The following is a 13,683-nucleotide window of genomic DNA, read 5'->3' as shown; positions in this document are numbered from 1 at the left end:
CACGAAGTGATGTCTAAGGCTGACTACACTAAAACAAGCTTCTTCCTGCCAACAAACCATGAGCCATGTCTAAAACGTTACCTCTTCACACTCCTTTTCATTATGTGGAAATTCTTCCACATTATACTGCCTGATATCCATTTCAAGAGACTATCGCACGCTCACACTCATTCCCATTATTGTGCAAATGTCTTATTAACGGCAAGTGCCAGGCATCAATGTAACAAGCTCAGAAAAATGCAAGTCTCCTATATTTTTTTCTACGGTTTCTCTCTTTCTCGCTCTCACACATCCAAATGCACACATTCATACCCAACACTTATAGACACCTGCTGTCAGCTTGATTGTGGGAGCCGCTCTCCTTGATGCTGCCAAATGGAACAGCGACCCTATGAGCACATCTGAGCTGTCAATCACAAGTACACAGACACTCCTGTCTAGCACAGCCTGTAAGGTTAAAGGAGGCGAAGTACATCCATGCATAAACACTTCAAGCCAGAATTATCATTAATATCCTGAGCAGTCTATGTATCTGAGTCAATATATGAATCGGTCTTCATTTAAAAAATAAATAAATTAAAATAAATCAAGAGCATAAAATCATTTTGTCTAAAAATGATAGATAGCCTGAAAACATCTGAATTTGATTCATTTTATTCAAAATCCTGTGACACAGGTTACAGAAATTAGGCTGTTTAAATATCCACAGTCTTGTTTTTAAATTGTGTATTAAATATATAAGTGTTCTGTGACGTAACACACCATTTTAAATATAACATTTCCACCATAAATAAATAGTTCTCATTGGTGCAAGATTGTTCTTAGTCAGTTTCAACACACTCCTTGTAAGATAGAACCAAATATGTATTTTCAAACATGTGGTAAATCTACTGTGAAATGAGCTCAATAATAAAAACACACGAAACCAGTCTTAATATATATGAATAAAACTACGTAAACAACTGTGTGAATCAAATTTAGTGATACTGTCCAGCACATAAAATAGCTGTAGAATATGTGCTGCCATGAGTTGAGAGCAAAGTTAATTAAGCATGGAAAAGAGAAGGGTTTGACAAGCTTTAATTAGCCTGTGCAAATATTGAGATTAATAATCAAATCTGAAAATTAACCAACAGAATTTTATATTGACCCAAGGTGTCCAGTCTGTGCATGATGATAGGTTATTTAAATGGCAAATTACATAAACAGAATTGTTCATCAGGGGTTAAACCTTTTTGTCAAGCCAGCTTTTTTTATTCAGGTTATAACCTACACTGTCAGAAATAAAGGTAGAAAATCTGCCTTTTTAAAAAATACATTTTTGTTCCCAACAGGTCTTTAAATGTACATATTAATAGCTAAAAAGTACAAATGTTTACCTCACAGTAACTTAAAGGTACAGAAGTGTACCCTAAAGATACTAATGTTCACCTGTACGGTACAACAGTGTACCTTTTAAAAAGGTACCGTCCCAGTGACAGATTTTGTACCTTTATTTCTGGGAGTGTAGTTACTAGTTAGGTGTTCTGCTACGTTTAAATGTAACATTATCAGCATAAATAGAAAAGTGCAAGAGCACCAGACAATTATATCTGCACATCATTGTGAAAATGTATTAAATAGTTAAATAATTTTGTATTACAAATAATATGTGCAGATGGACTAGAACATTCCGCAATAGTTCTGAAGAAGAAATAAAACCTCCTTTGTCCATATAAAAGCATAATTTAGAGCAATAAAAATTAAGCAGACCCTGAAAGAAGGTCAGGATTTTATAATAATTCAGGTTCAGAAAAGAAAAAAAAAATCACCGCATTTAAAATCTAAATATTGTTGACCACACATGCTCCCTTCTGAAAATATAACCTAGAGCCAGAAACCAAAAGGAACAAACAGCAAGATGTTTTATAGTGGATAAATCTGAGGATGTTCTGAAATAATCATAATAAAAACCTAAGTCTGTAGAATTGTACACAACAGATGTGCAGCATATTCTACAAAAACAATCGAATGTGTTAAATAACTCAGGTTTCCATAGTAAACTGGTATTTATCAGTGTTCCTCATGAAGCATAAAGTGAACCTTCGGTCAGATGCATGGAGCTGAATAAGCAGTAGATCCAATATGTGATACCTCAGTTGTTATTTGAAGAACTAGCCGAAAATAATGGAAAATGCATATAAAGCAACAGAGGACAAAATGTAAATGAAAGCAATGACTGTGGAATGAGAAAAAGCATAAAGAGGTCACAGTGCTATTAAACTGCCCTCTGCAGGTTGCATGTTACAAACGCAGTCACAATGGGCTTGCACTGAACATGTTTGAAACACACATTTCTTGTAGCTAAAGAATGCCCAAGTTGTGCTCTTGCCCAAGTTTCTTGTAGCTAAAGAATGGTCACTTTAGTCATGATACACGATAAATGGCCAAGAAAAGCATATGTGAGGCCTAGTTTGGCCAAATAATTTGGAGAGTTAAAGATATCTTGCTATTCCTTGTCACAATGTTGTTATTTCAAGAAATCACAATCTAAAATTACAAAGAGCATTTGAGTGTCTTAGTCCATTACAATAGCTACATCACACCCATGAGGAAAAATGACGTGCATGCATAAAAAAAATGAAATGAATAATTGACCGAAGATTTAAAACAAAGTGTTTGAATATCTCAAAAATGAAGCTTATTAGAATGAATATTTAGTGAATTTTGCCTCGTTCAGTCATCAGCAGTAATAGCCTCAAGTATCAAAGGAATGAAATGTAGAAAATTATATGAAACTAATGAGAATTAAGGAATTGTTATGTCAATATAGAATAAATTAAACATACAACAATTCTTATATTTAACATTTTTGGGTAAAAATAAATAAATATAACCTAATTGTTTATGTCCTTATGTAGTTCCTTCTCCCCCTGAGTCACTGTCAGACTCTATTTCAGGAACTGTTGAACTGTACCACTCTGCATTCTCCTCTGCCTCTGCTTGCACACCAGCAAGGGAAATCCCTTCACTTTCTTGCTTCTCCTTCATGTCCACTGCTTCCAGCTGCTGGCCTTGGTGCTTGCGCTTTGTGTGACGTCGCAGTGTGTTGCGCTCTGCAAAACGCATATGGCATATTAAGCATTGAAAGGGTTTTTCACCGGTGTGTACTCTCTGGTGTCTCATTAGCTCCCCTGATTCACGAAAACGCCTTGGGCAAAGCTGACACACAAAGTTTCTCTGTCCTGTATGGATGTGTTTGTGTCGCTCAAGATGGCTTGATCTTTTGAAAGCCTTGCCACAGAGCTGACACACATGGGGTTTGCTTTGGGAGTGTGTGATGGAATGGCGCTCAAGGTCCGAGAGATAGTAGAAGATCCGAGGACAATACTGACAGTAAAGTATGCGACGTGGGCCTAAAGAGTCTTGGCTCTTTGAAGGATTGCTGGGTGATACAGGACAAAGGGATGAGGTGGAAGAGGGGGTATCTAGTGAGTCTGCTTGATCTACACAGGTAGATTCAGCTTCACCGTCACAGTTTACCTCCTGGTTTTTACTTTCCTGGACTGTGGCAGAGGAATTCGGCTTGGTTGCTTCTGAACATGAGGAAGGAGAAGTGACCGATTGAGCCTCAGTCTGGTTTTCTTGTTTTTTTTCCACAGACACAGCCAATCTGAGAAGAGCCTCCCGAAAGGAAGTGGGCACTGGTGTGTCAGAGCAGGCATCAGTGCTGAATTGCTTGGCTGGACTTGTAGAGGTCACTGTTAAAGTGCTAGAGGAAGCAGTTGATGAGGTAGGGCTAGCAGGAAGATTAGAGGGGTTTTTGGATCCTGAGATGTCTGTAGCTGTGGCAGAGGAAACCGTGCTGAGGCTGAGAAGTGACGGATGGGAAATTAATGTAGATCCCAAATCAAGGGGACAAGTGGCTAAGGGAAGTGCAACAGTGGAAGAGGAGGAAATTTGAGATAATTGCCCAGGCAAGGACAAACTCTGAGTTGAGGACACCTGAGGAGATGACAAAACTAAGAACATGGGGGAGGACTGAGTGTTCTGACTAAGAGAAACCGGTAAAGAAAGCGTAATTAGTCCTGGGTTAGCCTTAGAGGCTGGTGAGGAAAGTGACTGAAGCTGAGATGGAGGAAGGAGAAGAATAGGAGTATTTGACCCTGTAGTATTGGCCACAATCTGAATGGGAACTGATGCCAAGTCAGACACAGCAGGTATGATTGTGGGTTTTGCAAGAGTTACAGAACTGGAAGAAGCTGTAGTCTCCTGGTTTGGGGCAACTTGTGAGGCTTCCTCTGAGACAAGGCCAAGAGACATATTTGGACTCAGTGAATTAGGTTGTGTCTGCAGTCTGGAGTCTGCAATATCCTGTACGCAAGCAAACGAAGAAGGCTTCTCTTCAGCTTGCCTTGGGCTTTGAGCTGTTTGTTCATTGAACCCTTCAACATCTTGTATATTATCAATTTGTGGGACTTTCTGCCCATCTAGGGTGAGTGTGTAAGGAATGCCCTGGTCATCTATAAGTAGAGTTTCCACTGGGTCTGGGGTTATGGCGTTAGGGTACGATGAAGTTTGCATGGCTTCAAGCGAGGGGGAGGATAGATGTGCATCCCAATGCTGTGGGAGATATGCGTGAGCCTCACTTAATGATGGCATCCAGCAAATTCCAAGTTCATCCTCCTGCTCCACTTCATCATGTTGGGGCTCATCTTCAATTTCGTCAACTTCCATGTGAAGTGAACCTTCATATTCAGTGTCTACAACCCATTCACACTGCCTCTCCTTATTGCGGTCCTTCTTTTTTGGTAGACTTAAATCTAATACCTCGTCTTGATCACATTGTCCCAGACATTTTCCTGCACTGGTCATTGCCAAGTTTGTTTTGAAAAAAAGTCTATTTTCTCCTACATTACATAAAGTTTGTATTTTATCATCTTCAGTGCATTCTCTAATATGTTCTAAACTTTCAATGTTTGCATTCATGTCAATCACAGGTTTGCTCCCTCTTGCATGTGCCACATCAATGACCTGCGTCTTTTTCTCAAAAAGGTTGCATCCATCAGATGGCACTAGCTTGTCATTATGAAAATCTTTATTCAGAACAGATTGTCTTTGAACCTTAATTTCTAGCAAATCATTGGTTGAGATGTTAACAATTTTTGTAGCTTTGGTTGTTACTTCACAAATGTCTGTCCTAGCATTATCAAACTTCATCTTGGGTATCAGCTGCATGTTTGTTGGTAGACTTCTTGTCTTTTCCTCAGAAGTGACATCTTTATTTTTATGAGTCTGGTTTTCAAGAGGACTCATCTGGTCTGAGATTGATGTATATTTTGGTGAATTCTGCTTGCTGTAATCCTTTACATCTTCTGTCTGGTCTTGTGGTGGGACAGGAAACCCATCTGGTGGCACCTTGTCCTTATGTTCATTCTTCAATGAAAGCCCCTCACCTGATGACTCGCCTTCTTGACCCACAGACATTTGACAATCTTTGGTTGCAGTAAGGTCAGTCCATTTATTTTGTGAAATGATCTCACCTAAGCTGTCCAATGCTTGTTGTTTTCGCATAGCAACCTCAGTACGTTCAGCAGTAGAGAAATCATTATTCAGTACTCGTCGAGTAAGTCAGTCCTGAGAGAACATCGAAATATTGCCTGACAGGGCCACAAAATCTTGCATAATCCATGTAATGGCACCATTTCCATTTCCTTGTCCATCTGATGTAACTGCTGATATTCACCCATGCCTCCAGCACTGCCATCAGTCATGAATGTCTCATCTAAGGCATCAATCTGAAAAAGGCCAAAAAAAGAATAAAACATGATGCTTTATTTGATTTAAATAACAGAACACAAATTAGAATGACAAAATTCAAATGATCACCTGTTGAAGCCAGTAATCCTTCAGGGAAAAAAAAAAACATTAGTAATGCAATGTGCAAATTAACTGCACACTTTTACCAAGTAATATTACGTTGTATAACCATAATTATTTATTACAACATTCAATGCTATATTTAAAAAACAATAATTTTAATTTGCTACATTCTGAGAGGCATTGACTGTTGTGTGCATTTAAATATATAAAGGACTATATCACACAAATAAAATACAATTTGGTTCTTGTGTTGTTCAAAAAAAAAAGTTAATTTGCAAGCAATAAGAAATTGCATGCAAGCATTTAAGCATAACAGAATCATAACAGATGTTGCAATTAAACAGAAGAGACAGAGGAGGTGATACTGGACAGCTTAATGTTAATTTATAAATAATTATATTCTTACTAAGCTGTCCAATATCACCTCTAAGGATCTATTTCCCCTAAGGAACAGTACTAATAATTTAATAACAATACGCAAAAATAATAAATCTGTTTTCACCTTTGATAACAGCATATTTTATTTTTAGGTTATCTTCATACAATACTGACGCCTACAAAAACACACACTCAGTAATTACAATCCTTCAGAAAGCATTAGTGCTATAATGTACAAATTAACTGGAACTTCAACCAATATTAATATTTGTAAACGTATAGCCACTTTGTGTACTCATGTAAATATTATTCTTAATACATACTTAATAATCATTATTTATTAGTGTTTGAGACAGTAATTCAGTTGCATTGTCTGTTGTGCACAATTTAATATATAATGTCATTCAGTACATAAAATAAAATGGATGTGGAAGATCTTTTGAATTGTGTACAAACCTAACTATAAGGAATTGTTTTGAATACATGGTGCATGAATCACTTTACAATCAGAATAAAATTATAACATGTTGCAGTTAAACGAAGACAGAAAAGATGATATAGGAGGTCTTATTAGGAATATGAAATTAAATTAAAATATAAAATGTAAAAAAATCAAGCATAAAACATAAACCAGTTTGTTTATCGTTAAATTTCAGGGTTTTTTATTTTAATTTTTATTAAAACACTCTCACACACAAATATAAATGAATTAAAATAAATGAATTAAACATTTTTAAAGATTTTTGACATCCTCAGTTTAAAAGCATAAGATAGTTTTCTCTTATAATATTGTGTACTGTATATCAGCACACATATTGCCAGAATTGTTATATTTTTTAAACTCTGTTTCTAAATTGTTCATATACAGTAGTCAACATTTAAAGTGGATCATCACATTTCATCAAAGTTGTCCTAAACCTATTGAACAGCACCCATTGTTGTCTTAGGACATTTTTGAAAACCTTTTTGATCCACTTCAATAATTGTATTAAATAAAATCAATAAACCATTTATGCATGTTGTTTGAGTTTCTAATCATTAACTTATCCATCATCTTACAATGAATGACGTTTGTAGTTATAACAAAGTTTCTTTAAGGTTAGTCATTTCATCCGGCGACCATCTTTAAAACGCCTCTCTGGTATGCTCGGGCATTCTGTCTGAATGGGGAAACATCAAATTCTCCCAAACGGTTTGCCAAACTTACGATTACATAACATATTTGGAATCACCAATAAAATTAAACAACATCTGTCTTATAAGTTTAGTTTCTAAACATTCGAATCAAACTAAATCTAAATTTCTTCAGGTTTCCCCGAGCAAATGCACATGAGCACTCCAAAGTAACAAGATCACGACACCAACCTCATTTATGGCCATGTTACACATTATTGTCCTCTGAATATTGATTGACAGGTGCACTTTACAAGTTTGTGAGCATTTGAGTAGTTACTATCATGTGATTTGTGTTTGACAGGACAGACTGTACCTCGTGTTTGTTTCATACAGATTACAAAACCAATAAACTTCATTAAACTTAATTAAAACTAATTCATATGAATTAGCCACTAAATCAAAAAGTTACGAATTGCCGTGAGATTGTGTTCTCTCTCCCAGAGAATCGTCAGTGTATCGTGATCGATGATTGGCTCCTGTACTAGTAGTTCATTCGCCATGGTGACCATTACACTTTCAAAACTATAGAAGTGACGTGTCTTGTGCATTCAAGCCTTTGGTTGTCATCAGGACTGATGTGGATGTAAAGAAATCTGTGTCAGTGAAAAAAATAAATATTAAACTATAATGTTTATAATGTTTTCATGACATGGACATTTTTGTCCTCAATAGAAAGGAACTATGTGTAATGTTAAAAAACAATATTCAATTGCTGAATAATATTATCCATAAAATACTTTATTGGGTTTTTTTCTATTTACTACATTAGTGTTATAGTAACATTTTGTTAGTTATGATAAGTTTTAAAGCTTTCAATTTATATAAATGTTAGATTTGTGTTATGTTAGACCTTAAAGAAATAGAAAATTAGCTCAAGCTCAAGTGGTTCCAATCCTTTATTAGTTTCCTTTTTCTGTTGAACACAAAAGATATTTTGAAAAAATGTTACAAAACTGTAATAACAGACTTCTATCACTGGAAAAACAAATGCTATAGAAGTCAATGGTTACAGGTTGCCAACATGTTTAAACTTTACTTATTTTCTGTTCAAAAGAAATTCTAACAGGTTTGTGACAAGTGAAGTTTGAGTAAATTATTATGACAATATTACTTTTGGGTGAACTATCCCTTCTATGTCACATTCAATAAAAGTTACTTTAAGTTACATTAAGACAAAAGGTTATGATTATGACAAAAAGATTAAACAAAATGATAATTAACAAAGACAAAAATGTATTCAAGGATGCTAAACAATATAAGTCATCTAAAAATCTTTTTAATGACTGACATGTGATTTCAATGTGTTATTAATGAAGAATTACACTGTCCTGGGAATAGATTATATTTATGTTTTAATTTGTGTAATATGTTTAAAAGCGCTCAAAAGCTGTGCAGTTAGTAGTAACGCAATGAGCTCGACGGCGCACTGTCAGGACAGCAGCTCCACTCCTCCTCCTCCTGCCCATGGATTTGATCACAAATGAAGCCCGTTGATCTGTCAGCGCACGCGGCTCGGGGTTTGACACCGATGCCTTTTGTCCGCACACTCAGCCATGCCGCACCGAGAGAGTTTAGAGCTCGACACGGGGACCTTCGACGCCATTACGCGTCCATTTAAAGAAAAAAATAAAACCAAACACCGCGTTTGACGTCCGTGGGGTCCTGACAGAGTCGAACCTGTGCCATATTATGCACAAAAGTGTGTGTGTGAAAAAATATACTCATCCATGACGTGAGTATTTCAAAGACACGATAAATTATCAACACATTCGGTTGGAAAAACACTGACAGCGCTCGAACCCGCGGCCAGCCATTTTCTGCGTACCGAGGGTTCGAGCCGCCCGGTGACAGCGTTCAGACACACCGCTTCCCTGGAAACAATATTTCAAAACTTTCTCAGACAACCAGCGCTCTTTCACTGCTAGCCGCAAGAACACACGCTCTGTCCCACAAGCGCACAGCCATTCGCACACATTGCTTGTTTTTAAGTGAAATATTTGATATGAAACTGTTCTCACCCCACGAGTCAGCTCGCGCAGGCACTGACTGGCCCGACCCTGAGACACTTCCGGAAGACCAAATATGAATGAATGACTGGGCGGAGAGGCTGAGCAAGCAGAGGGGAGGGGGTGTCGTGGTGTTGCAGTTTTCTGCGTCCGACCTGGACATGTTTAGGGTTGGTATTTTGAAACATATTCATTCATCCATTTTCCTTCGGCTTAGTTCCTTATTGATCAGGGGTCGCCACAGCGGAATGACCCGCCAATCATTGTATATTTAACAAAAATACTGAATATATATTTTATATATATTATATCATTATTTCATATCATTATTATTATTATTTTTTTTTTATTATTATTAGTTAAAATTTATACAATTTTGGTAATGCAAATGAGAGGAGGCAAGTGCTTAATTACAATAATGCCACAACAATGCTAAAAGAATGAATCTTTTTGATAGTTTTTATATGGAATATTAAACATTTATTTGTACAGGACACAAGCAGGCACAATCTGCAGATTTATTTTGAATTTCTTTTTGCATTTCTGCACAGGATTTTGTAAAAATACATAAATGAGCAAATAAATACAATTTAAATCAGTGGATTTATCTGGAATGGTTTTGAGAGTACAGTAACTAAAACACATGGGGAAAAAAGACTTTTAACTTTTATTTAAGGTTTGCAGTTCAAATCCTATTAGAACTTGTTTGGTAAACAAATCAAGTCTCTCATATGATATCTAATAAGAGATAGAAAATATTACTTTCATCTAAATCAGAGATGCCCAAACTAGGGCCCACGGGCCATTGTTGGCACACAGTAACCTTTGATTTGGCCCTCCATCCTATCTGAGAAGAGAATGAGAATGACGGGGAATTTTCAGTGGAATGCTTTTAACAGAGATTGTCATTTCTAATTTAACACAACTTTTGTTTTGTTTTTTAACTGTTGATCTACAAAAAGCAGACTGAAATTAAAAGTTTTAAATAAATGTTGTGTATGAATTAGATTAAAAATTAATAAATAAATAAATACAGTCACTTGATGAATAGTGGACACTGCAGAAGACATTTGCAAGCGAATCAAGGCAGTGTATTTTTTGTGTTATAAATAGGATTGTTCATGTTTATAAGATATTCCTTATGAAATGTACAAAAATGTATAATTATTAACAAAATTAAAGTATTTTAAATGTGATAAATTATAGTATTAATTAAATTATATGATGACTTTTAATAATAAATTAGGAAATTACATTACCTCCGGACCACCAACCTCAATTAAGTTTAGCTTTTGGCCCTTTCTAAGAAAAAGTCTGGGCACCCCTGGTCTAAATCATCTAAACATTTGCAACTGAACATTTTTATTATTATGCAAGAAAGAACATTTACAAAGATATAATATGAACAAAGAGACAAAAAGGGTAACATAAATAAAACGCAATCTGTTTAAATGATTTACACCAACAAGGAATTTTACATGCAATATAATTATTAGAGTCTTTTAAGGAGTTCACATATAAATCAAAATCCTTTCTGAAAAAAAAAACAATAAAGGTGTTTCTTTGAATATTTACATTTATGGCTGTAAAATGTAGCCAGAAAAACAGTAAGTTAATAATACATTTACAATGAGAAGGATCTAAGTTTAGAGAGTAAGCAAACAATACAATTTTTGGGGATATACAAAAGTTTGGAAATAAGAATTTGTTTATGAAATTGGAAAAGTCAACCCAAAACACTTTAATAAGTAATAGTAATAATAATAATAAGTACACTTCCAAAATGAATGATTTAGTGTTTCATCATATTGAGTACAAAATAAGCATTTAGGGTATATATTGTTATTAGATTTTGCTAGTTTGGGATTTCTTGGGTATTATGAATGAATTTGATTGATACTTTGACAGCTTTATTAGATCAAAATATTTTTTCCCGAAGTGAAACTGAACATTAAATATTAAATAGACTCAATAAACTCATCATGGTCTCAAAAATCTTTAGATTTTTGTAAGCATAGACTCCATGTGGGTCTAGACATATAAGTCAATTATTCATTTATTAATTTTCTTTTCAGCTTAGTCCCTTTATAAATCAGGGGTCGCAACAGCGGAATGACCCACCAACTTATCCAGCGTATGTTTTATGCAGCGGATGCCCTTCCAGCTGCAACCCATCACTGGGAAACATCCATACACACCCTCATTCACACACATACACTACGGACAATTTAGCTGACCCAATTCACCTATAGAGCATGTTTTTGGACTTGTGGAGGAAACCAGAGAACCTGGAGGAAACCCCACACGCACATGGAGAGAACATGCAAACTCCTCACAGAAATGCCAACTGACCCAGCTGGGGCTTGAACCAATGACCTTCTTGCTGTGAGGCAATTGTGCCACCGTGCTGCCCCACTCATGTCAATATTATTATTATTACATTTTTATTATTATTTAATAGTGTTTGATGCATTAATTAAAAAAGGCTCGAACCAGCGACCTTCTTGCTGTGAGGCAACAGCGCTACCCACTGTGCCACTGCGCCACCCTTAAGTCAATTATGCAGAATTTTAAAATTATATGTATACATAGATTCAGACATTCTGTATACGTTGATGTGCCTGAGGCCAGTGTTGTTCAATCATTCGTTTGGTAATTTGGCCATTAGATTGGATCAAATCTTGTGAAAAAAAATGTGGTTGTCCAAGAAAAATATATTCTGAATTCAGAATAGATCACAAAGTTCAGTCTCTGTTTTCATCTGCATATAAAATCCTCAGGTTATGTTGTTCAAAACACACAAAAAAACACACAAAAAACAGCTGTCCCTTTTCTTCATTATACCCAAGAAGAAGACCAAGGACTATCAATGCCAGCACTATTTACTGCCACCCCATGGTATGGAGGAATTATGTGCACTCTCTCTTGCAGTGAGAGCAATCTATTCAAACTTATTTTGCCCCAACATAGGCTTTACAAGGTGACATGAGGCAACGGCACAGTCAGTTTTCCTCAGCGCTTGTTCGTTGGCATCATTTATTGGCATGTCATTACTTTAATCCCTTCATCATCTGCTAAGTGTATTCTAGACATTGTTACTTTAACATGTGTTTAACTATGGTTTACACACAGTCAACTAGTCTTGCATTCAAGTCCTTCTGGGATGTTTGCGTTTATAAGTTGAGATGTTTAGGGTAGGGCGACACGGTGGCTCAGTGGTTAGCACTTTTGCCTCACAGCAAGAAGGTCACTGGTTTGAGTCCCTGCATTTCTGTGTGGCGTTTGCATGTCCTCCCCATGTTCTTGTGGGTTTCCTTTGGGTGCTCCGGTGTCCCCCCACAGTCCAAAGACATGCACTATAGCTGAACTGAATAAGCTAAATTGGCCATATTTTTGCCCAGTGTTGGGTTGCAGCTGGAAGGGCATCCACTGCGTAAAACATGTGCTGGCAAAGTTGGTGGTTCATTCCACTGTGGCGACTCCTGATTAATAAAGGGATGAAGCCGAAAAGAAAATGAATGAATGAAATTGGGCATAGTGTATGAGTGTGTGAATATGTGTGTCTGGGTGTTTTCCAGTACTGGGTTGCAGCTGAAAGGGCATCCGCTGAGTAAAATATATGCTGGAATAGTTGGCGGTTAATTCCGCTGTGGTGACCCGTGATAAATAAGGGACAAAGCCGAAAGAAAATGAATGAATGGTTGGATTTTTTTTTTGGAAACTTACACCGATAAGATTTCTCTTTAGATGCCATCTTGTGGTCAGAAGCGGAAATGAATTTGGCGCATAAACTCTCACAGTGCACTATATATGGGGGTTTTCTAGCTTTTGAGTGAACGTGGGTTATAGACTTGTTATTGCTGTGCATTATGGCACTTCTAAATCTCCATTATGGTTACAAACACCACTAAAAAGGCCCATCCGCTTGTTAAGTTTGACGTCACGGGAAGCGGCTTCCAGGTCCAAGAGCTATATCAAACTTTATGGGGATACTCATCAAATGGTAATAATAAATGTATTTAAAGCGATGTAATACTTTCGAAAATCACGATCGCAATGTGTATATCCATGTCTAATATCAGATGACCAAAAAGAGATACGTTTTTTATAAATTGTTACAATTATGCTATTTGTGATGCAGCAAGCCCAGTCTGTTGTGTACATCATGAGTTGATATAAATTCGCTTTAATGTTTGCTATGACTAAAAAGTGGTCATAAACATTTTCTCAATTCAAATGAGTAGCGGCTTAGACCCAGAAA

At 36.4% G+C, this 13,683-nt stretch overlaps 1 protein-coding gene across 2 annotated transcripts; it reads right to left on the bottom strand.

Annotated features, from left to right (window-relative positions):
- Positions 1-638: 638 nt before the first annotated feature.
- On the bottom strand, positions 639-9,488 carry LOC130243431 (transcription factor Sp2). 2 transcript variants are annotated; one of them, XM_056475602.1, is made up of 3 exons: positions 9,435-9,487; positions 5,869-5,886; positions 639-5,777 (listed from the first exon to the last, which is right to left on the bottom strand). In XM_056475602.1, exon 3 carries the CDS (start codon positions 5,551-5,553, stop codon positions 2,893-2,895), a length of 2,661 nt encoding a protein of 886 aa, XP_056331577.1. In that variant the 5' UTR covers positions 5,554-5,777; positions 5,869-5,886; positions 9,435-9,487; the 3' UTR covers positions 639-2,892. The 2 variants fall into 2 exon arrangements, with proteins under 2 accessions (XP_056331577.1, XP_056331578.1); XM_056475603.1 differs by lacking the exon at positions 5,869-5,886 and having other exon boundaries at positions 9,435-9,488.
- Between the last annotated feature and the right edge of the window lie 4,195 nt (positions 9,489-13,683).

Source organism: Danio aesculapii, chromosome 16, assembly GCF_903798145.1.
Source record: "Danio aesculapii chromosome 16, fDanAes4.1, whole genome shotgun sequence".
Lineage (NCBI taxonomy): Eukaryota > Metazoa > Chordata > Actinopteri > Cypriniformes > Danionidae > Danio > Danio aesculapii.
This window is presented reverse-complemented; position numbering and strand designations above follow the sequence as displayed.